Below are 25596 nucleotides of genomic sequence, written 5' to 3'. Positions count from 1 at the left end.
AAAGCAAAGCCACTAATTCGGAATTATTGCACCAATACAAGTACCAAAAACACAGGAAAATTTCAGAAAGAACACAAAATTAAAAAACAAAACAAAACAAAACAAAACAACAAAAAAACCCAACCATATATAAATGGGGGAGCTATGCACCAGAAAATGACATAGGAAGCATTTTGTATATCCACCTCTATATCTCAGGTGGGGGCTCTCATGCTTTCAACAAGATTTGTTGAATTTGTGCAGTTGAGAACGGCTCACAGAACGGCATCCCTTGTTCTCCGGCACCTTTTGACCTTCCTTTTCTCCATTCAGTGCTGAAAGCCATACGGTGCTGAACAACAGCGTCCCACCGAGCCTCACTGTCCTTTTGCAAGCAGTTGGAAAATGACCTACATAGCATCTGACCCTAAGGAAGGCTTCCAGACATTCCCAGCCTGAGTCACTGCAGACAGATTGACTGGTTAAGGACAAGTTTTCTACAGAAAGTATAAAATGAGTAACTTAAGAATATCATCTACAAATAGCACAAAATTCCCCTTAAGACATGAGAGGAAATAAAAGTAGTAAAAATCACTGTATTTTCTTCTAGAAATTTAATCAGTGCATAACTCAAAAGCTTAGAGAAATACAAGAAATTGCCAAAGATACACAACAGCAGCAACTTCCTCTGAGCATGCTCAGAGAAATCACCAGGCTTTTCCATGCAGTTTGTGGTTCCCAGGCGTACATTCTCTGCCCATAGAGAAACTGAGAATTAAGGAACTTAATTGCATATCTCAGTATTCAGGAAAGGACTGTGTAATGCATTGCATCTATAACACACAGATGACAGCAGCTCTTTATACCCACAGCCTGCAGAGAAGTGTTGACTTATGTCCTGAAATGTATTATAACACATTATAGTTAATACTGTCCGATATAAACATAAGCTTTTCCCCAGTACACAACAATTTACAGTTGCAGTTACATTCCTGGCCACAGTGAGGTCCTACACAGCATTTCACCCTAAGTCCACTCACCCACCCTACACACCTGGCTTAGACCCCCCCCCCCTTCTTCCCCCTGCACATAAAACAAAGTGCAGCAACTTCAAGGTATTGTACAAGCCAACTGTTTCTCAGCTTAACCCAAAGCAAGTCATTCTTTCATGACACATTTATTATTATAGATACATAAGCTATTACCACAATAAGAAAGAAAAATTCACAAAATAAGCAACTCTGTTCTTTTTATTATGAAGTAACAATACCTTGCATACATCATGCAATTTATTGCTCATTGACATTATTGCATATACCAAAGAAAAAAAATCAGCCAATATAATGCAAGCTCCTAGACTGTTCAAACCAAATACAAAAATGCTCTACAGTATACTGAAATGCAAACACAATTCAGAATTTTATAGCAAAAGGAAAATCTAAATGCATTGTATTTAACCATTCAACTTACTTCACCTGTTCACTGTTGTATCCAATCTTCAGAATTGTTATATTGCATTCCTAAGTTCTTGTGATAAGGATTGCTACTACAATCAGGCCGCATTACTATTTGAATTTAATAATATGATCCTAACATTCTGTGACAGTATCAATCTTTTCTCTGCAGACCAGATTGTCATGGTTTTCCAGAAATCAGTCTAGAAGAACATCCAGTTTTCACCCTTGCTCTGTATCAGAGCAGAGGTATACCATATTTGTTGAGTCTCTCTTGAAGATTACATGAACATTTTTAAATTACTATTACTTATGCCTAAATCATAACTCACTTGTTCCCAACAGATTGTAATTTGCTTTTGCATCAGTCTAACTGTGCTTACATGTTAAATCATTCTCCCCATATAGGTATCTGTAGACATTAAACATTGGTTTATGCATGCTAGAAACAAATCCAGGATATTTGCATGTAAGTGTATTAAGTGTGCAAATTATACCAGAGCTCAGGATTAGCCCTTTTCCCCCCTCTCCCTATAATATAATAGATTTCTCTTGTCAAACTTGAATAGTGTTACAATGAACAAAACCAACATCTCCTGTACTGCATTCAAAGTGTTACGCTCTGTACTGGAGCTTACTGTTGATATTTAAATGTTGCATTTAAACAATCAGAATTTTTTCAATAACAAAATATTTAAACTGAGAAGACAATTTCCATGCAACATGTTCCACTCGGGTGCATTTTCTCATATACTTAAATATTTATAGGCTCATAAAGGCATGTGCCATCCACAAGACAAGTACAGTTTTTGACATCCCACACACAGACTAAAAATAAAGATACACTACAGAATATTTTATTTGTTTTTATATTTTCAATTTCAATGACTAAGAAGTTATAAATAGCACACTGCATCATTATATGGTTGATACCGAGGCATGCTGAACTCCTCATAAACCACTCTCTTAAAGAAATTTCCTTTATATTACAAGTAGATTAAAAATTTATGTACATTGCTATCAGATGCCCTCTTAGGACACCCCACCATGAAGCTGATCTCAGAAGGAATTTTGACAAAATATTTCTTATACCAAACAATACAAGTTATTCTTCATAGCTACCTTCCATTCTTTACTGAGCTATAAAGTGCTTGGTTATTATAAATAGAGCAAGAATGCCAAAGGAGGTAGCTAGTAGAGATTTTAAATGGATAAGAAATCATAAGTGTTGTCACCTAAAAGTATTGATCTGATGCTTAATCCCAGAGTTCTAAACATCCCAAGCAGCACATCTTTCTTTCTTTCCTCCATAAAAAGACTTTTCAAGTTGCTTTCAGAAAATCATATGACCTTCACCTGTCCAGCAAAGAGATTTCACCCAGGGTTTGGATGAATGCTAAAGTTAGTAAATATTAATAATTTTTTTTTCCATTTGACTGGTGCCAGGACCTCAGCAGCAAAGTACTGTTCTTTCTCCAGCTGTCAAATGCATTCCACGGGTAGAGACACTTTACCAGGAACAAGTCCTGCCTTGTGAAGTTCCTTGCAACTGGTTAATGAAGTTCTATGGAAGGCTATTATTAAATGGGAAAGAGGGCTACACATACTTCTCACAGCCTTCTACATTTGTATTGCTCATCTGAAAATTCTAGTTCCTCTCTACATGGCTTTCCCCATTGCTGAACACTGTAATAGACCTTCAGCTGGAGTAATTTTCAGTCAGCCCTTTATTTTCCCCTGAATGGCTCAGCAGAAGCTTTACAAAACAATTTCACAAACTTTTCTACTAAAAGACCTTTCACAGAAAGCTTGTATGTACATATACTTGAACACACACAAGTCGTCTTCATACAGAAATCAACAACTTAGAAGCCTTTTTATACAGCTTGAAAAGAAATTTTAGTTTCACTTTGTACCATTACAGAGATACAGGAATACATAACCTTTCTGCTGCTTGTCATTCTACCATTGTCCCAGCCACAGCAGCAGTTGTACTCAGCATCTCCTCCACCTCTCTTCTTTAAATATGCTTGAACGTATCTGCTCACTTGTGTAAGCTTTTACTCAGAGATTAACATTAATTTTTCAGTATGAATAATGCTTCAGTATAATTTTTAATGTAAAGATGAAAGCGATTATCTTCCAAAAATTGTAATTAATTTATTTTTAATAAACTTTGACATAAAATGTGGAATTGATAAGAATTTATATACATCAATCAGCTCCTCTCATTTATCCTGCTCATAGAATAACTTTCATTATTCAGTAGATTCTATTTTTAAGCAATTAAGAAAGTGCTGAGCTCACCCAAAAGAGCATTTACTTATAGAGGTAGAGTAGGTTTCAGAGATAAAATTTGTATCACTATGTGTACAGATACCCACTAAACATCTCTGTAGCAATAAGGCTCTTGTCTTCACTGAAATCCGCTGGAACGCTCACCAAGAAAACGAGGATTTGAAGTACTTTTCCCCTCTGCAAGTACTGCTTCCACAAATCAATTATAAAAGCAAAACTTGACCTACCATTCCCCTATAGTAGCTCTGAGAGCGGTATTTATTCATCTCTGATGACAAAGTAAAACCATAGAGAAACTGGCATACTTAAATACAGCACATACAGACGCTCTCATGATCACCACACTAATTTTATGTAATGCAGTACTGAAGAATATAAAAAATGTGATTTTTGAGCATTTTTACTGAGCTAATTCCATCCATTCAATACGTCCACGGCAAAGTCACCTGGCGATATACCAACTGTCTGCTCTACAATGCAAGTGTCAAAATAGAAGTTTTAAGTCACTATTAAAGTAATATTACATTCTGGAGACGACATTTATGAAAATCCTACTAATCATGCACTTCTTGCATAAAAAAAGCAAAGAGACAAGCTTGAAACGTAAAATGATGTCAATATTTCAACATCATTTTTAAATTAAGAAGGTGTAATTGAAAAAATAGGTGCCAAGGCCATCTAATTTGCTGTGTTATAAACTTGTAGTGGCAGGTAAGAGTGCTCTATCCTAATGTATTCAATACAATATAATTTTGCAAACTGCTGACTACAGTTCTCGCTAAATAGACAAGTGTTAATAATGCTTTTTCTTTAGACAGTTGCCTTCTCACACATAGTAGATGCATCAGAACTGAACAGTAATACACTGAAAAATCACGATACAAAAATGAAATTGAATATATTGTAAAATGTTATTTTAATTATGTTAATTTCATGCAGTAATCCAAAACATTGCATCTTCTAAAGAATTACCTCAATGCCCTTCTATTTTGAGTTGTTGCCCAGTATGTACTCTGCAGGCTTGTTTTTCCGTTTCCAATCTACTTATAAAACAACCTTATTACAGCTTGACTTCCCCCCTGTGATGCACAAATCTATCTAGAAGTAAAGCAAATTGACTTTTAGTGAATGCTCTACACTGAAAATAAAGCAAAACAAAATGATACTGAGATGTCAAAGATTAATGTGAAGTTGAGATGAACTTTGAGAAGCTTTCATCTTAAAAGCTGCTTCAACTCATCTTGCTTACCAGTTTTTCATCCTACTTCCTGAATAAAATACAAGGATACTTCTACTTTCAAGCATATTCTCCAAAACGTTTGAATTCACTTCATTTGAAGGTGATTGTAGAACTGAACAAGCAGTCTTAGACATCTCCCTCAAGAGGGCAGGATTGGAAACAGTACTGGAAAACGTCTGCCCAGTGAAACCAAGCGGATAAAAGCCAGTATTGTGCATATCAAACAATACTCTCTGACATCCCTGGAACTGGGAACTCAACACAGCTGCCTTGGCTATAAGTCCATGGGGTTCTTTCTGGGGCTCCCTGACATCTGATTCCTGGGAAACAAACCCTGTTTGTCGCCCAAAAGCATCGTAGTGTTGGCGCACTGACACTGCGGTCTGCAGAGGTGAGGGCTGATTCCACACAGCTTTGTTAAGGGGAACAGGAAAAAAGGAAAACAAAATATCCCATAAATATTTATCTCTTTGTTTAAAAATAAATTTCTTACACACAGGCTGCTACAATACTTGGTATGCGTACTGAAGTACCAAGTGAAAATGTGTACCTTTAGCATACTTTGTTAGAAGGTATAACTAACAACACAATGTTCAAAAATAATAATTAAAAAAAAAAAATCAAGAAACAAACAGAAGTTAATCAACCTCAATTCAGATATGACTAAAAGTAAGCAAAACAGAACCAAAACTATACACAAATATCGCTCTCAAAATCATAACAAAATAAAATTCCTCAAATTATAATACAATTTGGATTGAGAGCATTCCTCCTAGACACTAAGATTTCTCTCCAATGTCCTCCAAGTTTTAAGTCTGCAGAAGGAGGAACAGAGTGCCTATTGACAAATATGTGGTTCTGAAAATAAAATGTTGTGCCTACAGATGTGAGCTGTCACTGTATGTCACAGGTTGAAAGAAGTTTGGCACTGTTAATTCAAGAGTGTTCTTTAGTCAACAGCTCAGATGTGATTAACAAGGAAAACATGACAATAAAAATCAGCAATCATATCTAATGGGTCACTTGTGTGATTAAAAAAAAAAAAAGGCTCATTGTAAGTTCCATGGCACATACACAGAATAATTTTATCTTTTTCTAAGTAAGCTTCATATCCCAAAAGTCAATGGTTAACTCTGAGCAGAGTTGCAATACTTCTCAAAGGCAGTAGCAGCAAAGGAAAAAAGCACTACAGTAAGAATTATGCTGTTCCCAAACATAATTTACCATACTAACTTATGAACTCATTTCCATGGCTGATTTAGTAGATGTGCTCTTGCATGCAATCTAAAAAAGCAGAAATGAATCCTTCCTATAAAAATCAGAGAATTTTAACCACTCTTAAGATATTTCGTATGGTCTTATAATACAGCATTTTAGATAAAATTATTTCATAAATTTCCCCAAATGGTTTGCATTCCTACAAGGCAGAACAAAAAGCAGTAAAAGAATTCACAGAATCAGAGCTAGACTTTTAGCATCTCTTGCAAAAATTAAAAAGTTCTCAAGAATGAAATCTTGATTGTTATTCCTAGAAGAAAATATAGAAACTTGCCAGGAAAATTGCACCATATCATGAGTTTGGGGAGCTTTGTTTATGTTTTTATAAAAGAGAGATATCAATATTCACTAGATTTATAAAACACATTAATCTGAGAAACCTGAGTGAAACACTTCAGACACACTGGTGGACAACAGCCAAGTAACCAGTCTGCTCCTTCCTCATTTCAGTAGTTTGTTAAGTGCTCAGAACATGTAGCATTCATTTCTGTGAACGTTTGCTTCTTACTCCTCATTGGAGAAGATCCTTAAAGCGTGGCCCTGGGTGCGCAGGCAGTGTGGCTAGGGAAAGAGTAAGGTCAGTACAGAGGTAATACCTTGTTTCCTTAAGAGGAGCATTCCATGGCAGAAATGTGCACTGGTTCAGTGAACCCAAATAATTTTCATAGCAGAAATTTCTGTTTATGCGTATGATCTCTAGTCAGATTTTCCATTTTTATGAGTTTTGGCTTCCTCCCGTCCAACAAGACAAATAACTTTGTAGCAACCTTTCGTAATTTTGACCATCCACATCAAGTTCATAACATCCAAGACAACACTTGAGATAATCCAGGCACTCTGGGCTGCAAATCCTAATCTCTGGAAACCCTCAGTTCCAAATGAAGAAAATACACGGCTGTAATACATAGGCATGACGGCAATCCTCACCACGAAGAACACAACTGTCATCAGCACACCATTGATCATGTTAGCCTTTGAAGATTTGGGATATCCCAGTACTTCAAAAAACCACCTGCAAAAGAAGTATTCACAGACGGCAGGCACACTTCAGTCCACTTAATTGAAGAAGATTTTATTTCTCTTAATTAAGCATGTATTTTTTTAATTGTTTCTACCTTGTATTTCTAAATTATTGCTTCTATTTCTAAGTTATTGCATAGTTTCTTGGCTTACCTTGCAAATTCTTCTGCTTGGTTTCTTTTTTTTTTTCCCCCCATGTAAGCACTGCATGATATCAAGAACATTACGTGTAGAATAACACGTAGAAAATCCCAGTTCATATTGTAAGTCAGTTCAAGACTAGTATGTATGCCAATGACCATTACACTATAATTTAAAGTAACTTTTAAGGTGGTAAATTCAAATTTATTGCTTTTTATTATAATTTGCATTAATAGACAACTAAAAAATATTTCTGCCCTGAAAGCAATCCTAACATTGTGTTTGGATACGGTAATAAAATAGAGGCGTAATATTTCATAGATCTCAGGGGGGCGAATGGTGGTTGTCACCATGCCACAGTACTCCTGCTTATGAGTGTAAAGATAAGCAGAAGTAGGGCAAGCAGTCTTTTTCAGGAGTGCAGCTTGAAGAAGCTGGCCACTGCAAAAGGCAATAATGCTTGTGCACGGCAACAGAGGCACCACTTCGTTTTGGCTTATCTGTTGGGCCAAGTGTGTCATGCTATCAGAGAGAAAAAATACTAAAAAAAGAAACTGAAAAGCGGGGGATGAAAGGTTTCCACTAAACTAAGGACTCTGGAGAACTCCCAAAGAAAAGAAACCTTTGGAGGAGAGAAACTCCCAAAGAGAAGGAACCTTTGGCAGAGGAATTCCCTAAGAGGAAAAAAAACCTCTTCAGAAAGAATCCCCTCCTGGGCTCTGTTTGCTGCTACAGTGCAAAGCTTTCTGCCTTTCTCCCATGCCCTATAGTGACCAGATGAGTTTTTGGGATCAACAGATGCACTACAAACCACGCTGGACCTATGGTGGTGACTCTCTCTCTTGCTTTCTACAAAAACTGCTTGCTTTTTTGCCCGTCTTCCTTTCCCCATCTCCGTAAACAATTAGGATTTGTAATAAGCTGGTCAGGCTAACATTTGACCCCTGGTGTCTTAATCTCACTGTTGAGTTCACATATATATTAAAGAACATTCTCTCTCTCCTATAATTGGAGTGAGACATGTCCACACATAATAAATAAATGCAAGGAAAAATTGAGCAACACCACCAGGTTAAAGACAGGAAAATAGCATGAATCAACATATTCATGACAGCGATTGGGAAGAAGGAAGTGGAATAATCAATTTGTTTTCAAAAAGCCACGGGGTTAAAGCTACTAAACAAAATAACAAGTTGAAAACTTGTAAAAAATAAAGTCAATTTTAATTATCTGCAGATTGCAACTTACATAATTACTGATATACTAAAAAGACTTGCCAGACATCCAGCTCTAACGGAAACACACCAAGAATCAGTTAAGAATGCAGCAGATACAAACTCCAGGCTCTCCAGGTGATAGCCTGATCAGGAAGCTGGACATCTTCCCACCAAAACGCTGGGCTGATAGAGACCTGGCATGTTTAGTGAGACACAGCCTGCATTTTCCTCAATATATTTAATGCAGATTCCAGAAGTAACATCAAAGAAAGCTTTTGAAGTCCACAGCAATGTGCCAGGATAAGTAACTGCTGGAGAAAAGGGTGACTGGACATCTGCTCAGAGACTTCCCTCTCCCAGCAAATTCCAAAAATATGAATAAGTAAATCTCAGTGATTGTTAACATTTTACCCAACACAGTTTATAATTAACTGCATAAATGTTGACATGAACATAAAAAGATCTAAATGCTTGGCATGGGGACAACCTTGAATTAAATACCTCTAACAGCACCAAAACAAAGAAAATACTTCACTTCTGAGATTAGAATATCATTTTATATTTTAATACTGCTCTTTTTTGGTAATACTAAGAATGCAAAGCAGAAGTTTAATGTAAATCATTATCTACCACTTGCTGCCTTAAGCATCTGGTTCTTTTCAAATGTAATGGGAAAAAAAAACATGCACTAATGAGATGACATTTCTCAGTGTGAAGGACCTTATCGTCTCCACAGAGACCTCTGTTTTTCTCAGACAGCAGTAGGTGTGGGCTTTGAAGGACACAGTCTCACCATAGGCATTTAAAAGTATAATATATACTACTTTTAATAGATTTGAAAGGCAAGCATCCATTTCCAGTATGAAATCCTATCTTGATAAAACTCAGTTATGAGAACAATGACTGGGACATGAGCACTAATAGAGAAATCTAGAATTTAATACCACCTTCAGAATACACTACGTCTTGCTTTCTTACTCTCCTATAAAACAAGCTTGAAGAAGTGTTTATTCTTTCCTTGGTTTCTCTGTGCAAGCAGAGCACAGCCTGAATTAGAGGAGGGCAGGTAAAGGAGCTCTGCAGGGCTATTTCCATTTGTCCAAGAGAAGGCTGTTGTGGTCTAAGTTGAATTTGCTAACATTCAGAAGAGTCCTCAGCACAATTCTTCCTTTTTGTTCTTTATTATTCTTAGAAACGTGAGGAATGCTACAGTCTCAAGAACTCTTTTGGAGCTGACAATCACAATCTAGTAATAGATAATACTTAGACATCTTGTCTGAAGGCTTATAGACCCTTTTTCTTATCACCCTCACCCTTTCTGTATCTGACACCTGGAAAGGAAAATAGATACTACACAAGAAGGATCAGTAAAGTAAAAACACCCAAAAAAAGATGGGAATGGGTATGCGGTGCACTGTGAGATCTGATCCTACACTACAAGCAAAAGAAAAACATGGAGGATGAGGGGGAGGAAGAGGAGGAGGAGGTGGCAGCAGCTCCATCCTATACCAAAGTCCCGCTCTCGAGGTGAAGTCCTGGGGCAGGTTGGTGTCTCCAGTTGGGTCACAGCAGCTGCAGAGCAAGTGGGCACCCAGCCCAGAGCTCTGGGAAATTCCAGGGACTGCCCTCCTTGGCATTATCATGCCTTCCCTGATTCTCACAGCAGCAGTTTGAGTGTGATGCTACAACCAGAAGCCACAGCAGTATTCCACTGTCACTGAAGTCTGCTAAAGAGACTCCTGCCACTTTCTTCTCTGATCACAAGTGTAAAGCTTAACTACCACAGCTGCATTTAAATGCTTTACTGCTCTTCTAATTTAAGAGCTCAGAATCCAGAACTATTTTTATAACTGAAATATGAAAATCTGGCATTTCATATGAAGGTTGCTTTAAAAAAGTACTCAGGAGTGAGCACACCAGCTGTGCAGCAACAGCAGCTGAATGTTTTCATAGCAAAATAGATTTCCAGATAGTAAACTCTAAATAAATGAAAATTCAGTGACAAAATCCTTCCTGTATAATATAGATAAAAATGTAAAGAACTGTGTAATAACTCCACAGCTACTTACCGCTGATTGACAAAAGGAGTGGAGAATTCTGCAAGCAGACGGAAGTTCCCAAAATAAGCCAGCAGACCTTTGCTCTAGTTGGACAAAGACAAAGCAGACACAGAGATCAACAATATAGCAGACGAACCTTGATTGAAGCCTTCAAGCATACACAGAATGATACAATGACCCAAATGCCTGATTAAGATGGTCAGTATGCCAGTTTCTTAGCTGTGGCAATCTTCCATAAAGTTTCAAAATGAAGTTTTCTACAGAAGATGCTGTTGTCCTTTAAATACCATGAATCAGTAGCTTTTTTGTGTGTGTTTTGTTTTTTGTTTTTGTTTTTTTTTTTTTAATAAATCTTTAAAAGACGTAGAAATAAGAGGAAATGGGAAGCCAGCTAGGAGACTGGCACAAGAATTGGTAGGATATAACTATGATGGTACTGCTACTGCCTAAGGGGATTATAAATATTCTGGATTTCTCACGTTTAAACAAACTCAAACAAAATCAGTAAGGTGAAGAATGTCCCTGAATTGTTTTAAGAATGCAACTTAGCTACATCAGGATAAATTATCAGCTTTTATTTGGCAGCAGAAAGGACACACAAAGCCCTTGAAATTCTCTCCTGCCTTCTGAAAGGAAAATCCTTTCCACCAGTTGTGTTGCAGTTCCTGCCACATCCCCTAAGCTGGAAGACTTTGTCTTCCCTATGTTGGTATCCAGATAACAGCATGGAACTTTTCCACCAAAACACATTGTAACTGAACACCTCCCTCTAAGTGACAAAGTACACAGGCTTCTCTGTCTTATCTTTTGGTTGTGTTATGAGCTGGAAATAGTATCCCACTCCACCAGGACTGGGCAAGTAGCAGTTGGCAGGTGTAGAGATAAAGAAAATTCAGCCTTACTCCTGAACAACCCATGGCACAGACATAGACATCCAGTGGGTGAGTTGGATCCAAATAATAAATTGAGCTTAAAGTTCACACTATATTATTACTCCTAGTAGAAACAACTACTGATTTTTCTGCATGAGGGATTAGTCTCAAGAGTGATATTTTCATTTCTCTAATATCCAGTTCTAATTCAGTTTCATCCATGACAATATTAGTAGATCTAATTACCTTCAACCCGAAACAGAGTATTTACTTGTCAGCGCACTTCATTACCTTTAGATGGTTTAAATCTGGCAGTAATCTGACATCTCAACACATTTTTAAATATTTTAAGCCTAGGATTCATGAACTAGCTAGTGAAAGAGATATGGTAAGTGAAGTAAATTGTGTTTTATAGGATTTCTTTATTTACTGGATGAGCTTTTCAGAAGAGCTTTAGCAGCATTACTCTGGAGGTCAGCAGGTTTTCTACCAAACCACAAAGGCATCTTAGCAATTCCAGCAGTAAATCAGCAGCAAAGAGTAATTGAGTTAGTCTTCGCCCTAGAAGAATAACCTTTTCTTCCCCTTTTATCATCAGTGCATGTACATATGTCACAGATATTGAAAGATATATACAGTGAATCATCAACTGCTTCCCCACCACAGCAATCTTAGAAAAAGTCTCAGAGGGTCAGCATCAGCCTTCATAAAAACAAAACAAACAAACAAACAACATACACGTACTGAGAAATCTCAGTTATAACAAAGCTTAACGTTAGTCTAAGATAAACAGTGGATATAGTTACTTTATTTATCATCTGCAATTGGGAACTTCATGTGATTGTTCATTTTTCAGATTAGTATACTTATATTACATATTAACATGTGCTGTATGCCAGCTGCTTAATATCCAGAAGAGAAATACATTTCATAATCCTACCTACCATAATAATAAAGTGTTCATGTCTGGGTGACATAAGTGTGCACAAAAACAAAGTTTTTCTGTTGTTTTTAATTTGTTTTTGTTGCTGCAATTAAATAAAAAGAATAATCTCCAGAAGAACCACATCCAGCTGCTCAGAGTGAGACATCACTGACCAGCGGTCTTAAAAATACAGTAACAAGCAAAACATTTGAAATCATCTTCTCCTGGTTTTCCATTTAAGTGTTCACACTTGTGATTTTGTGACCTCTTTATTGAAGATATAAATATGCCTATCATGAAGTTAACACACCAACCAGCAAATAACTTTTTTAAACATTAAGGAAATGAGATTCATAAAAGCACTGTCTCCATTCTCATCTGCTTGTTACATTACTGTCATGGTTCTATGTTTTTATGTTTAAAGAATACAGCACTCACCAGTACAAAATAATAAGCATACAGAGCTGCCAAGTGATGTATTACAAAAAATTTGTCACCAATTGCCTTCCAGTAGCAAATAATAAGCAACAAATCTACAAGAGAAAATAAATAATGTTAAAAAGCAAGTTAATATGCTACCATTTACTTGAGAATAGTGTTTCTCTTAGTTTTTAGAGGTATGAATGCCAGTGCACACTACCAGTAGAAACACACTTTATCCTAAAGATTTTTTTCCAGTAAAAGTTCTGACAAAATATTAAGCACACATTATTCCAACAGCTGCCATAAATTATCTTCCATATCAACAGGAGTATGGGGACAATACCTTTAGCTGAAGTATTCTGGTAGGAAATGGTGGATCCAGAATCTGATATGAAAACCTCACACTTACAAATCCACAAATTTGAAACAACTGACCAAAAAAAAAGAGGAGTGGGAAGGGAAGGGACATATATAGCCGATATACAAATGCCCACAATAAAATCAAGGATCTACTATGGAGAATTAGTGAGTTCAGAACTTTATATTTGCAAACAGGGAACCATTAATCCTGTTCAAGAAACACGTGGAATGAGAAGCATGCTCACTTTATTTAATCAGACCTTCCCAGTTACTGCAAAAGCAATACAGTGTACTTGAGTTACTGCTGTAAAGAAAGCTTTGACAGAGAATTTCTTCTTGCCCTGTGATTGTCTGAGATTTCAGAAAATTTTCTGTTCTATACTGAAACAAGCAATTTATGCCTCTTCTTTCTCCAAATAAATGAATACTCGGCACTTTGAATGGAATACTAGTGACCAAGGTTCAGAATTAAAGACCTTACCATTATGCTTTTCCTATCTGCAGTGAGTGCCTTGATCTCTCTATATGAGCTGTCCTCAGGCAGGACTCCATATTATCTGATATAGCTGCTCCACCACATATAAATAATTAAACATTAACTACATAAGGAAGAGAATGAGTGGCCAAGTTCAGGTCTCTGTTCAAAGGCATTCATTAATTCATAATGAAAGCCTAATGCGTCACTATTTAGAAATAGATACCAATGAATTTAAACATGGAAGATGAAGTTCCTCTTACAGACAAACCAGAGACTTGAACCGCATGTGCTGATCACCAAACCCATTAGTGAGAAATCAACTGCAAGAGACAATTTAGTATACAGCGTAGTCTCTGGTGAAAGACTCCATTCAAACAAGGGAAGTTTTCCCAGAAAACAGTCCAAGCTAAAGAGTTTTCATTCTGGCAAGTCAGCAATTCCCCACACAAAATAAAAGTTCCAAATAGTGTTTTTGCAAAATTCCCATGCCAATTTTAGTTAGTCAATAATTCAGAACATCAACATATTTAAATGTAAATGCTGCATTAAAAAAATAATTCTAAATTTTTAAGTTTTATATGTGACTTAATTTTAGTTTGAAGTGAGGTTAGAAGGTGGGCAAGTGAGATCCAATGGCATCATTTGCCTCAACTTGCATTGAAGGTTATATATTTAGTTTCTGGTGCTCTGAAGCAAGCCACTTCCACACCTTCTGAAGTGGCTGAAGTACAATCTGAACTGGAATTGGTGGTTGGGTACCAAACCATCACAAAGCCACGCCATGGCATTCCCTTACTGCCTGGGGAGACACCATTCCCATCTTTCACATCCTGCAATTTCACCACAACCCCACAGCTCCATTACAATACAACTTCTGCTGCGGCTTTTAAAATTCTTACATCACATCTCCAGAACAGGGTCTCAAGATAAACGTAAATAGATAGGACTCAATATAAATAAACATGTTGAGCACGTTATAAAGATGACGTTGCATAATTACCAGAAATGAGGTAGCCTGTGGTAATAGCAATATTCAGTTTCACAATTGAAGGGTCACCCCTGTAAACACACCAAAAATGCACGGTTAAGCCTTGGAAACAAGGTAATTAGCAGAGGATGCGCACGTATCAAACATCATCGTGTCCATCAGGTTACCGAATGTTTGTCCCAACAGTAAGACATCGTGAGACTTGGCCACAGATCAAAGTTACATAAACGGACTCCTTTCCAGGCAGATGTAAGACATCTACTAGCCGTCCCTGGCCTGCCCATGGCTACACACCAGAACTGAAACCCAGCAATCGCCCTGGGCTGGCTTCTCTGACAACAGCAAATAGAAGCAAGCAGCCCAGGCAGCATCACAGCACTCTGATTGATAGTCTTCATCTCCATTTTTTTCTTCTGCCAGTATTAAAACTTTGTGACAGATGACAAAAATATCTCTCTCAGCTAGTGCTTTTCATATTTGTGAGAGGACAAATGCTTATATGAATAAACAGAATAGAAGGAGACACTAAAGGAGTTATTTGCCTGTTCTTTGAAGCCAAAGAACCTTTCAGCAAAAATGTTTCTTAGAGCAGTTTCACATCTTCTGTGCCTTCCCTTTTGGTGCCAAAGATTCATTTAATAGCAAATTAAAAAATGAAGTCCCCCCAGTATGTTCAAAACCACAAGACCTGTGAACACTGCTCAAGAAGAAGCATTCATATTACAGCAAGTACCTACTATTTGTTCTTTCTTCCACTGTCCTTCCACTTAACTCCACTGAGGAGTTAAGTAAGCAATTCTCCTTTCCTATGCCCAAAGATCTTTTTTTTTTTAATTAATTTTAAGATTTTTAAAATTAAAAAAAAAAAAAAAAAAGCTTACGTTGTGCATCTAATCTAGATTTGTTTGTGTAAAAACACACTGAGCTTCAAGTGACGTGTCAACAGATTTTTAAGATGTGGGCTGCCCAAAATCTCCCATTAGCATTAATGAGAGAATTATAACCTTGCAACAAGTCCTCTCCAGACTTTCTGGACCAACATTTTGACAGCATGCACGGCTGTGCTACCCATTTGTCATCTGTCACTACCTTCAAGAAAAGTCCATTACAATCCCAAGTTAATCTCAGTTAAAAGAAAATATAGAATTCAGTCTAAAATGTTCTGGATTTCCCAATCTATCAGCTCAAATGTGAAATGCTGTCAAGTTTATGAGCCTTGGTGTTTGCAGCACAGTTTTGATGCAGGCAAGTGCCAGGAATGACAAACAGGGAGTGACCTGAACAAGCAGAAGTCTCCTTTACAACTGCTTGGGAGGTATGTGCAGCAAATGAACTACAGGAACACACACACGGAGATAAAACACAAGGATGCCCAGCCAACTTTCTTCAAGCTTTTTTTGCAGATATTTTTCAGGTACAGTCTACTAGATAAAAACACTTTAACTTAAAGAAGGTTGATGACTGCAAAGTGGAGAGTGATACGAAGAAACCTGCTCTCTTGTAAATACACGAATTAAGTCGTAGCTTCACACCATCTCCCTCTCCTTATCTAATCTCTACCACCTACACATTTTCTACCATGTTATTCTCATCATCTCAAAAACAATTTCCACATTACTTATGCTAGTTAGCTATTCTCTTAACATATAGAAAATATGGCAAGTGTTAGGGGAAGTCCTAGACCATCAAAAAAGGTGTAAAAACACCAGGCTGATGAACCTCTGTGGCATATGCATGGTCCAATCTTTATCATCTTTTGTTAGGATCTACTGCATCTGGTTTCAGGCACTACCTGGCAGCAACACCACATCCTCTCTCCATTGCATGCAATGCCTTAGTAGGAGTCCTCATCCCCTTCAAGAACTGCATGTATTGTCATCACCATGCATTTAAGCCTCGCATGAGCCCAGAAGTAAGGGATATACGTTGAAGATTGGAACCTATGGCTTTCCATTACTGATATAAAAGACACAAAACCTGCAGAGAATAAATGGACGTGATCATACAATCAATGGCTATACAAAGATTTTGGCAATAAACAGAGGGCAAGAGTGACAGTGGTCTAAAATCGGAGCACCAGTGTAATGCTTTCAGACTACATGAGTAAAAGCAGCATTAAGGCTTTCTGGACATACACAGACTGTTGAAACTAGACTTAAATGCTTCTTCACTGCCTATAAGATACTCCTAATGAAAGGCTCATGCATCTTTCATATCTGCAGAAGATATGACTGCACAGCTTATGACTGCATTTCAAAAGGGCACTTGATTTCCATGATGGAAGAACCTTACAGCAGTTCCTTAGAATTTGCATCTTCCTCTTCAGCCATATCCAGTTAAATTCAAAACTATGTGAATTCAACTATGAATCAATGGAAAAATGACAGATTAAAATTTAAAGTACATCCAGGTCATAAAGCAGACTGAAAATTGATTAAAGCTCTGTATGGTCAGTGAGAGCTTCAGTCACCACAGAGAGGGAATCAGCACAACATATGGAGAAATGCAGAGACAAATGCTAGCTATCTCCTTTTCAAGAGTAACATGAAAGTTAGCCTTAGAAGAAAATATACACCTGCAATTTCTGAGGAAACTGACCTGTGATTCTGGCTTCACTGGTAGTTTCTGACAGAAGAAGCACAACACAGAGTTTTAATTCATTATAATCATCATTATAAGTGTATCCAAACAAAAAAAATACTTAGAAGGAAAAGTAGAAATACATAATAATTTCTTTCCCCCAAAAATTGATTTTGTCCTATGGTATCTTTTACATAATATAGGATGCTAAGGCTCCATAAAGGAGGTTAAGTTTTCAAAGCAGTACACAAAAATATCTCACAGCCTTTCTTAAAATTATTAAGAATTAAAGATAATTTTTGAAAACTTAGTTTTCTATTTAATTTGATTTTTTATACACCAGGATAATTTAATAAGCGTGCAGACAATTTATCACCAGCAAGTCATACTTCTTTCTATCACTCATTACTTCTTTTGTACTGTTTAGAAGAAGGTCTACTCAAGCAAACCAAGATAAAAGCTTGTATAAGATAAAGCTTACCACAATCCATACAGAGATCAAGTTATAATAACCTACTGCTTTTAAACAAGGTTAATGATCTCAAAAGATACTGGAGATTGTATACAGTCACTCCAGAGATACCAGAATACAATGAAACAAAGTCAAAAAAACAAATTAATCATGTATCACTACAAAAGTAAGAGGCCAGCATTGTTCACATTTGCTTTCTGAATCAGTGTTACGTTTAAGAAAGCCGCACAAGAAATCAGTGGCAGAGATCCCATCAGAATTCATAGCTTCAAGCACCCAATCTTGTCTAGTCCATACCGTACTGTCATTAATTTACAGTACCAAAGAGCAAAGTAAGAATCACGTGTTAAATTTACCTGAGTTTAAACTGAATCATGCTGTAGACCTACAACAAAAATAGCACCCTATGGCAGAAATATGAAATGAAACTTGTTACTCCTGAAGAGTGATTAACTACTACATGGCCTCTTCCAGAGGGAGAGTTCCAGAAGGTAGTGAATGAAATGTCAAAATACCAATTACACAAAGCAAGAAACATATCCTGCCCCCAAAAAGTAAGCATGAAACAAGACAGTATAACTCAATAGAAATAAACATTTAAAAAAAGGAAGCTTAAGATGGAATATTTGATGAATAGAGAAAACATTTGAAATCTACTCATTAAAAAATTCTATTCCCTGTAAAGATAGAATCCCTTAGAATTCCTTCATACTTCTTGGTAGATGCCTTTTGGGAGGCTACAGTATAACATCCTAACTTCTCACCTTTTACATATGTATTTTATATAGATAGTAGGCTCCACTTCCCCTACCCCCGCAATGATTTGAAAGAGCATTTCAATTTAATTTAAAAATAATTGTACTAAGTAGCATAGTTTCAGTCTTGCCAACTGAGTTGGACTCTCAATCCCATAGATTAGTAATATGCAATTACAAATCAATTGACTGCATGGTATCTATCCCACTTCACAGAGACAATACACTAAGGGCATTAGCACTGAAAAAATAATCTGGAATTGTAAAGTAGTATGGACAAAAGTAAATACATCAAACTGTGTATTTTACAGGGAAATAAAACATTTACTACACTAATTAATACATTGCGGGATACTTTTTCCATGCTCTATTATGTTACTTGACCGTGTAAACACAGCATGTAAATAAGAACATCTTACCAGAGATGGTCAGCATTAACAGCTTCATCGTACAACAAAATATACAGACAAAATCCACCAACCACCAAGGCATGGAATGTGGACACTGTCCTGAAAAACAGATCACAGTCACAAGGAGATACTGCCAGTCACTGTCTGTACTGTACTGCAGGTAGGATACACCCAAAGCCATGCCCCACTGCATCTCTGCTTTACCACTTACACAGTGACACGTGAGAAAGGAAGTCATAAAGAAGTATCTTCTGATGGGGGGCATGGAGGATGAGCGCTGAAGAGAAAGAGTGGTTTTAAATTAAAGTAACTGAGATCTACAGGTGTTTTTTTGTTTTTCAAATTAACCTACTGTCAATGAATACTTAAAGACAAAGCCACATCCAGTTCTCAAATACTGCATTGCTTCGTTTGATGGAAAACCCACAGGAAAGCGCCTTGATTTTATACTCAGACTGGCCTGTGAGTACCTCCTTTCAGGCATCAAGATGACCCAAAAATAATTCTCCTGAGCCTGGGTTTTGCAAAGAGGGGCATTAAGTGAAAATCCTATTGGTGAAAATTTCAGAAAGAATTTCTAGAGCGCTTGAAGTAGATTCTGGCCCTCAAAGAGTAAACTTTTGTAACCCAGAGCTGCGGCTGCATATCCAAGTTGTAACAGCAGCAGCTTCCTACGAGCTTGCAGACTCACTTGCACTATTTCATACTCCTCCTGTCTTACACAAAGTCACAGGAATCAGCCAGGCCCACAAGTGCTGGCAGAGCAGCACACCCTGCGCTGGAGGCAGGCAAACCCCAAGCATGGCCAGGTCCTGTCTTTTTTTCCTCTAGAAGGTTTGCTGAATAAAGAGGGATTTAGTCTGTTTCCAAGGGATGTATTACCTTCTATTGGTATGAGAAAATTCTATCACTTCTCATCAAAGATGTCCCTATTTACCATTTGCTTAAGGAGTGCCATCATGCTACTTTCAACAGCTTTTTCAATCATACGCCAGAAAACGGATAGAGATAAAAACAGTCTGAATATCCAAATGAAACAGGCTAAGTATGAACACTTAATATCTATTTTGGCATAGGCTTTATATATATTTAAAAAAACCCAAAACTTTAAACAAAGTAAAATTCTGTTATTAGAATTTTAATGATAATTAGTGCTTTAATTAAAACATTGACTCTCACAACACAGAACTACATAAGACCAGAAACTTTGCATCCTTTTAAAAACAAAGCATGGCGTGCAAGGTTAGTGCTTGAGAAATACTTGGGATTTTTTAACTTTAGGAGAGCACAGTGCTGAAAGAAGTAAAATTTGTCCTAGCTTATACTTCATTAGCTTGCAGTTGCAGTTTGTCTTAGGAGTGACTGTTTATTCAAACCTTAGTTCAGATAAGCTTACAAGCTATATACAAACACAGCACTTGAAGAAGAAAAAAAGAAAAAAAAAAGAAGGAAAAACAAAAAAAAAAAAAAAGGAAAAAAGAAAAAAGCAGATTTCTTCCTTATTTCTGGACTTTGAAGTTTCCCCACAGAATAAGAGAAATACTCCATTTTAATATGGAAACTAGGTCAAGCTATCAAGCTCAGTACATTTCTTTGAAATTACTGTCAAAGTCTGCATCCTTTAACTCCTCATTAAACTGCAAAGAAAAAAAATAACAGGTGCACTGGCAAACTGTATACTTATTCTTTTCCTACCAAATCTATGCATTTCCACAACTGCATAATAGTAGTACAAATATATGTTGCAGAAGAGGTGACAGGAACTTCTGCATGACAAATTAGTTACAGTACACCTGTGTTAAAGTGCAACTTTTAATTCAATTTGAGAATGTGCATATTGAAAGATCTCAGAATCAGTTTCTTTATTGGTTCTTGACTCTTGGCTCTTGGAAGGTCAGAATAAACAAACTGACAATATGGAAAACATGATCCAGAGCTGCAGCTCAAATGCTCGACTCACAAAACCCTCAAAACTAACAGCATATTTTCAATGCTACAGCTCATTTCAGGCAGATGCCGTCTTCCAGACCCAGCTGAGCTGATAAAAATGCATGACCATCCTCTGTGCCAGTTTCCTTCAGGACTGCCAACAGAACCATTTGTCTGAGCCCTCCCTAGAGCAGCTGAATGTAAGACAGAAGAGCAAACATCTACTTTTCAAACATTTAAGCTAATCAAACTCATTTTAACAGGAGATAGTAACTTCCTCCACACGCACGGCCATATGCACGGTAGACACGTGTCTCTCTATTCTATGAACACATAAGATATTCCTTGGGGCATTTCTTCACTTCAGTGAGACACTGAAGTGAGGAAGCAGCGTGGTGAAGTGCTGTGCTTGGCTAGCAAAGTTAACAGCCAATCTCTTGCAGAATCACCAGCATCATCAGCCCTTCTTTCACTCCGTGCCCTCCTCAGATACAAAACCAACAAACTGCTGATGAGCTGTGCCTCACGTTTCATGCCTCTTAATTCCAGAACTGAACCACAATTTATCTAAATCTAGCGCTAACATCAACATCCTGCTTTAAGAAAAATCGTGGAAAGAAGTTAAAAAGAAGGGAACAGCATGAGGTGCTCTTTCAACTTGAGTAATTAAACACCTTACTGCAAAGTAGCCCGGAGATTACAGAGCAGCTTATTACCAGCACACTTGTGATCTGTGAAACAACTTGTGTGTTGTTATGCAAAGCTTTGCAACTTACCATAATGCTACCAGGCATGAGGTATGTCCTCAAAAACCTTATTATGCAATTTAGGGGTCACTTGATGTGGCTTTGAGACAAAAGTTCAGCTCCAATATGATAAAAGTTTAGTTTCCCTGTTGGACTTTATTGTCGATTTCTAACACAGAGATAAAACTCAGTTTGCACTGATATCATGAGCTGGCAATCTAGAAAGAGGTTTTGGTAGATACACAATTATTCAAAGATCGGACTGAAATTAAGATGGTGCCTTTAAAAGCACTGCAGGCAGACATTTGCCAAATGGAGGACAAAACTATTTGAGTTACTAATATTGCACAGACAAGGAAATAACTTTAAAAGCATCCACTTGATAATGCCTTTAAAGAGGACAGGGGAGGGAGAGCGATAATGATAATGCTTTTTGAGTGCAGTAACAACTGTACAGTACATACTTCTCAACACAGAATTTCAGAAACACCTGAAAAATATTTTAAAAGTTTAATAGGCCACTTGAGCATGAAGTTGTACTGTAACAATTCATTCTGGTTGGAGAAACTTCTGTACTAGATATAATCTTTCAAAGTTTATTTGAAATAAAACCTCAGTGATTATCCTGCTTGCAGTTACTACTCTATACTTCCTTTATAGCTTAAAATAGAGGACAGCACCCACCCAGGGAAAGGTTTACAGGGCTGCACAAGCTGCTGCCTATGCCCTGCCCAAGGGGCAGGAAAAGCACAGGTACACACATCCTAGTGGCAGGTCTGTAGAGACACAAAGGGAGCAAGGCTGGTTTTTAGACCAATTTTCCACAACTCCTTTCTGAACACTTACCCTACATCTCAACATCCTCCTGCCCTTCCTCATCAAAACACAGATGTAGTTGTCCTGAAGCTGTAGTATAACTCTGCCTCACCACAGTTCTACAATGACAATTTATCAAATACTTGGAAAACCTATCTAAAGCAGGATGCAGTGTACTAGTAATGAGAGACGAGTAACTTGCTTTGCACACAAAAGCACGACCCAGAGAAATACTATCAGTAAGATCATAGAATAAATTGAAATAGGTATGATTTTCATGCATGTCTGGGTGAAAGGAATTTCGTACCCATTCTCTAAATAGAAGCATCATAGAGAAGTCATCTAAAATTAATCCACATTAACTTAGTACCTCTCACCAATCACTATTTTCTTTTACTTCCTTTTTCACTTGAGCATCATGATCTAAAAAAGCATTTAATACACAGGTGTTTGTAACTCCATGTCCAAGAAGGAGATTCTTCTTCGACATGCAGACTTTGTTAAGCACATAGAACTGTCCTGCTAATCCTCGTGCATGTTTAACCAATCCTTATCTGTAGTTTTCAATACATGCGCCCACAAGTGGTAGTTCATTAGCTACCATTTGTTTTGAACACTTTACCTTGAATTCCATTCAATCTTCCTTTTTTGGCTGAGATTGCTAAAACCAGGTGTTATCCGCGCCGATACCCAAGAGCTTAAAACATGGAACAGGAGCTGGAATATGGTAAAACTGGCAAGAGCGATACCAATAGTCAGGTTGCTGAAGGAAGCCATTGTTCTTCAGCCTGTGAAGGGAAGAAGTTGTTAATTTCAGTTCATCAACCATTCAACTTCAAGCAGCAGAGTGTCTTTGACAACTAACTTCTCAATGGAAGCACTATTCACTAGAAGTATAAAAGTGTTCCCAGACTTTTTTTTTAATGTAAAAGTTGTAACTTTTTTTTTTTTAATGTAGCGTTTTTGCTTGTTTTTAAAGTGCTACCGACAGCACTTCAAAAAGTGACAGTGAAGTCACATAAGCATGGCAGGGATTTTCAGGCCAGCTGAGAAGGTTTCAGTAAGCAACAGCCTCGCTGCAGCTGTACATTTCTCCTCTTCACAGAGACAGAGTTTCTCAATTTGCACTTTTGTGCCTAACTGAGGGCTCCTCCTTGCAATATCATGCAGGCAATGCATTCAGGCTTTCTTCTTCTTCTTCACACAAAAGCCTAATCTTTGGACATAGCAAGGAGCTTCCTGTCATCAGAACCAATGATTTCAGGTGCTGGATGGCCTAGCTGCTTCATGAGGCCTAAATCAATAGCTAAACAATACCAAACCCAAATGCCAGTCGCTAAATGCTTCAGTCATTTCTCATACATCTCCAGCACATCACAAGGCAGACTGGTATTTCCCAGACGTCACAAACATCTGTCACACATCTCCAGTTTGATGTGTGTGAAGTGCTTTATATTCCAAGACTCGCAAAGGCCACAAACTCTTACAAAAGTGAATTTGTATTAAGTTGAACACAAACTGGAAAACACTCACAATCCAAATGGTTTGTTTTAAACTATTTAGGTGGCTATTTAGACCATTATTTAGCTGACTGCTGTCACATCTGAAAACAAAATGAAAGCTTACAGGTTAGCATAATTTGATATTACTACAACAAACCGGTGGTTAAAAAAAATTTAAAAAAAAATTAAGAAAAAAACTGATAGAATGATATAATACACTGTTGTCCACATTCACTTCACATGCATTGTGGAATGAGGGAACATGCATTTGAGTTTTGGAATTATATCTGCATTGCAGATGAAAAGAAATGAGCACCAGGGAGAACAAATGAAAGAAAGGAATAAAAGTCCTTTATTTAAAATAGCAACTTGTAAAAAAAATAGGTACAGTCATTTAAGTATGTAGGGTAGATGGTGAGTGAATGTATGGAAACATGTTTTATATTAACACTGAGAAGTCAGCCTACATGCTCCAGGTCTGCAGTGCAACCCAACCCAAACTGCAGTTAAGTGAGCACAATGAGAAGGTTCAGTTCACAAAGAGCACTTTTACTCCAAATTAAAATTTGAAAGCGTACATGTTGCAATGCACCCTGGTTATCTGATGACCAGTTCTAGCTCAGCAGTGGATTACTCTAGAACATATTGTACTGGAACTTTGGTTTCAAACAGTAGCCCATACATGCCATGTTCTCTCAAGCACTTCCATACCATTCTCCCTACATTTCTCCACTGACAAAGAGTACACAAAAAACAAATCAAATTTTATGCAATTTTTAATACTGGAGAGTCTGGGGGCTAAGTCTGATTTTCTAATACTCAGTTTAAAGGAGTAGATCAATCACCTCAATTTTATAGCCTCTGATGTAAACCCACTGAGGAGCACTGAGCAGCGCCCATTCCAGACAGCGTTCCTGGGGCTGGAACTTTGTTATCACATTATTTAATTTGTATGAAGTCCTCTCCTACATTCTTTTAACTAGAAGATAACAATTCTCATGCTACTAATTGTATTCACCTGCAATGGCTACGGCAATACCTCTGATTTTCAAAAGCACTGACATAAACATGGCTTTCTTTTGTCCAAGAGTTTTCTCCTGCAGCACCAGCACTCCTCAGCACCTGAAGAGTTCATTAGGTAAGTGATATTTCAGTGCATGGCGGGTGTTCATTTTAGTACAGGAGATGATGGAATTAAACAGAAGACTCCCAGCCATTCACTGCAAGAAATGACTTTCAAGGAGTTAACCTTTCTTCTAATCTTTCTTCTAGGGACATCGTATGGGGAATTTAGGACAAAGCAGTCATTGGAAAGTGCGTGCTCGGACTTTAAAGCATGATGTACATACACCTCCCAGCACTTACGGCAGCAGTACAGAAATGGGATGCTGGCAAGGAAGGTACCATGGCAGCAGAGGAGAAACCAGTCGCCTGGTGCCTGGTTGCTCCGACAGATACTCAGAAGAGTTTTGCAATACTGATTTCAGAAGGTGATTTCATACGTGCCTTATCAAAACACTGTTCAAGTGCCAAAGTCCAGGAATAATTCCATATTTTACTTCAGCAAATTAAAGAATGCTGTGTTTTAATTCACTTCAAGGACCACCTGCAAACACCATTTTTATATGAGACAGAAGAACAGTTCAGCTATAG

The 25596-nt window shown here is 37.5% G+C and overlaps 1 protein-coding gene across 8 annotated transcripts in view; it reads right to left on the bottom strand.

The window, feature by feature from the left end:
- Nucleotides 1-1211: 1211 nt before the first annotated feature.
- The window catches only part of TLCD4 (TLC domain containing 4), a 42153-nt gene continuing 17768 nt past the window's right edge, over nt 1212-25596 (bottom strand). For all 8 annotated transcript variants that reach the window (XM_052666468.1, XM_052666475.1, XM_052666470.1 and 5 more), the window contains 6 exons: nt 23064-23229; nt 18960-19049; nt 14746-14804; nt 12923-13017; nt 10697-10770; nt 1212-7261 (listed from right to left, as the gene is read on the bottom strand). In XM_052666468.1, coding sequence (XP_052522428.1) covers nt 6946-7261; nt 10697-10770; nt 12923-13017; nt 14746-14804; nt 18960-19049; nt 23064-23218 — 789 coding nt within the window. In that variant the 5' untranslated portion in view covers nt 23219-23229 and the 3' untranslated portion in view covers nt 1212-6945. The remainder of the gene's footprint in view (nt 7262-10696; nt 10771-12922; nt 13018-14745; nt 14805-18959; nt 19050-23063; nt 23230-25596) is intronic.

Source organism: Tympanuchus pallidicinctus, unplaced genomic scaffold (assembly GCF_026119805.1).
Source record: "Tympanuchus pallidicinctus isolate F22 unplaced genomic scaffold, pur_lepc_1.0 scaffold7, whole genome shotgun sequence".
Lineage (NCBI taxonomy): Eukaryota > Metazoa > Chordata > Aves > Galliformes > Phasianidae > Tympanuchus > Tympanuchus pallidicinctus.
This window is presented reverse-complemented; position numbering and strand designations above follow the sequence as displayed.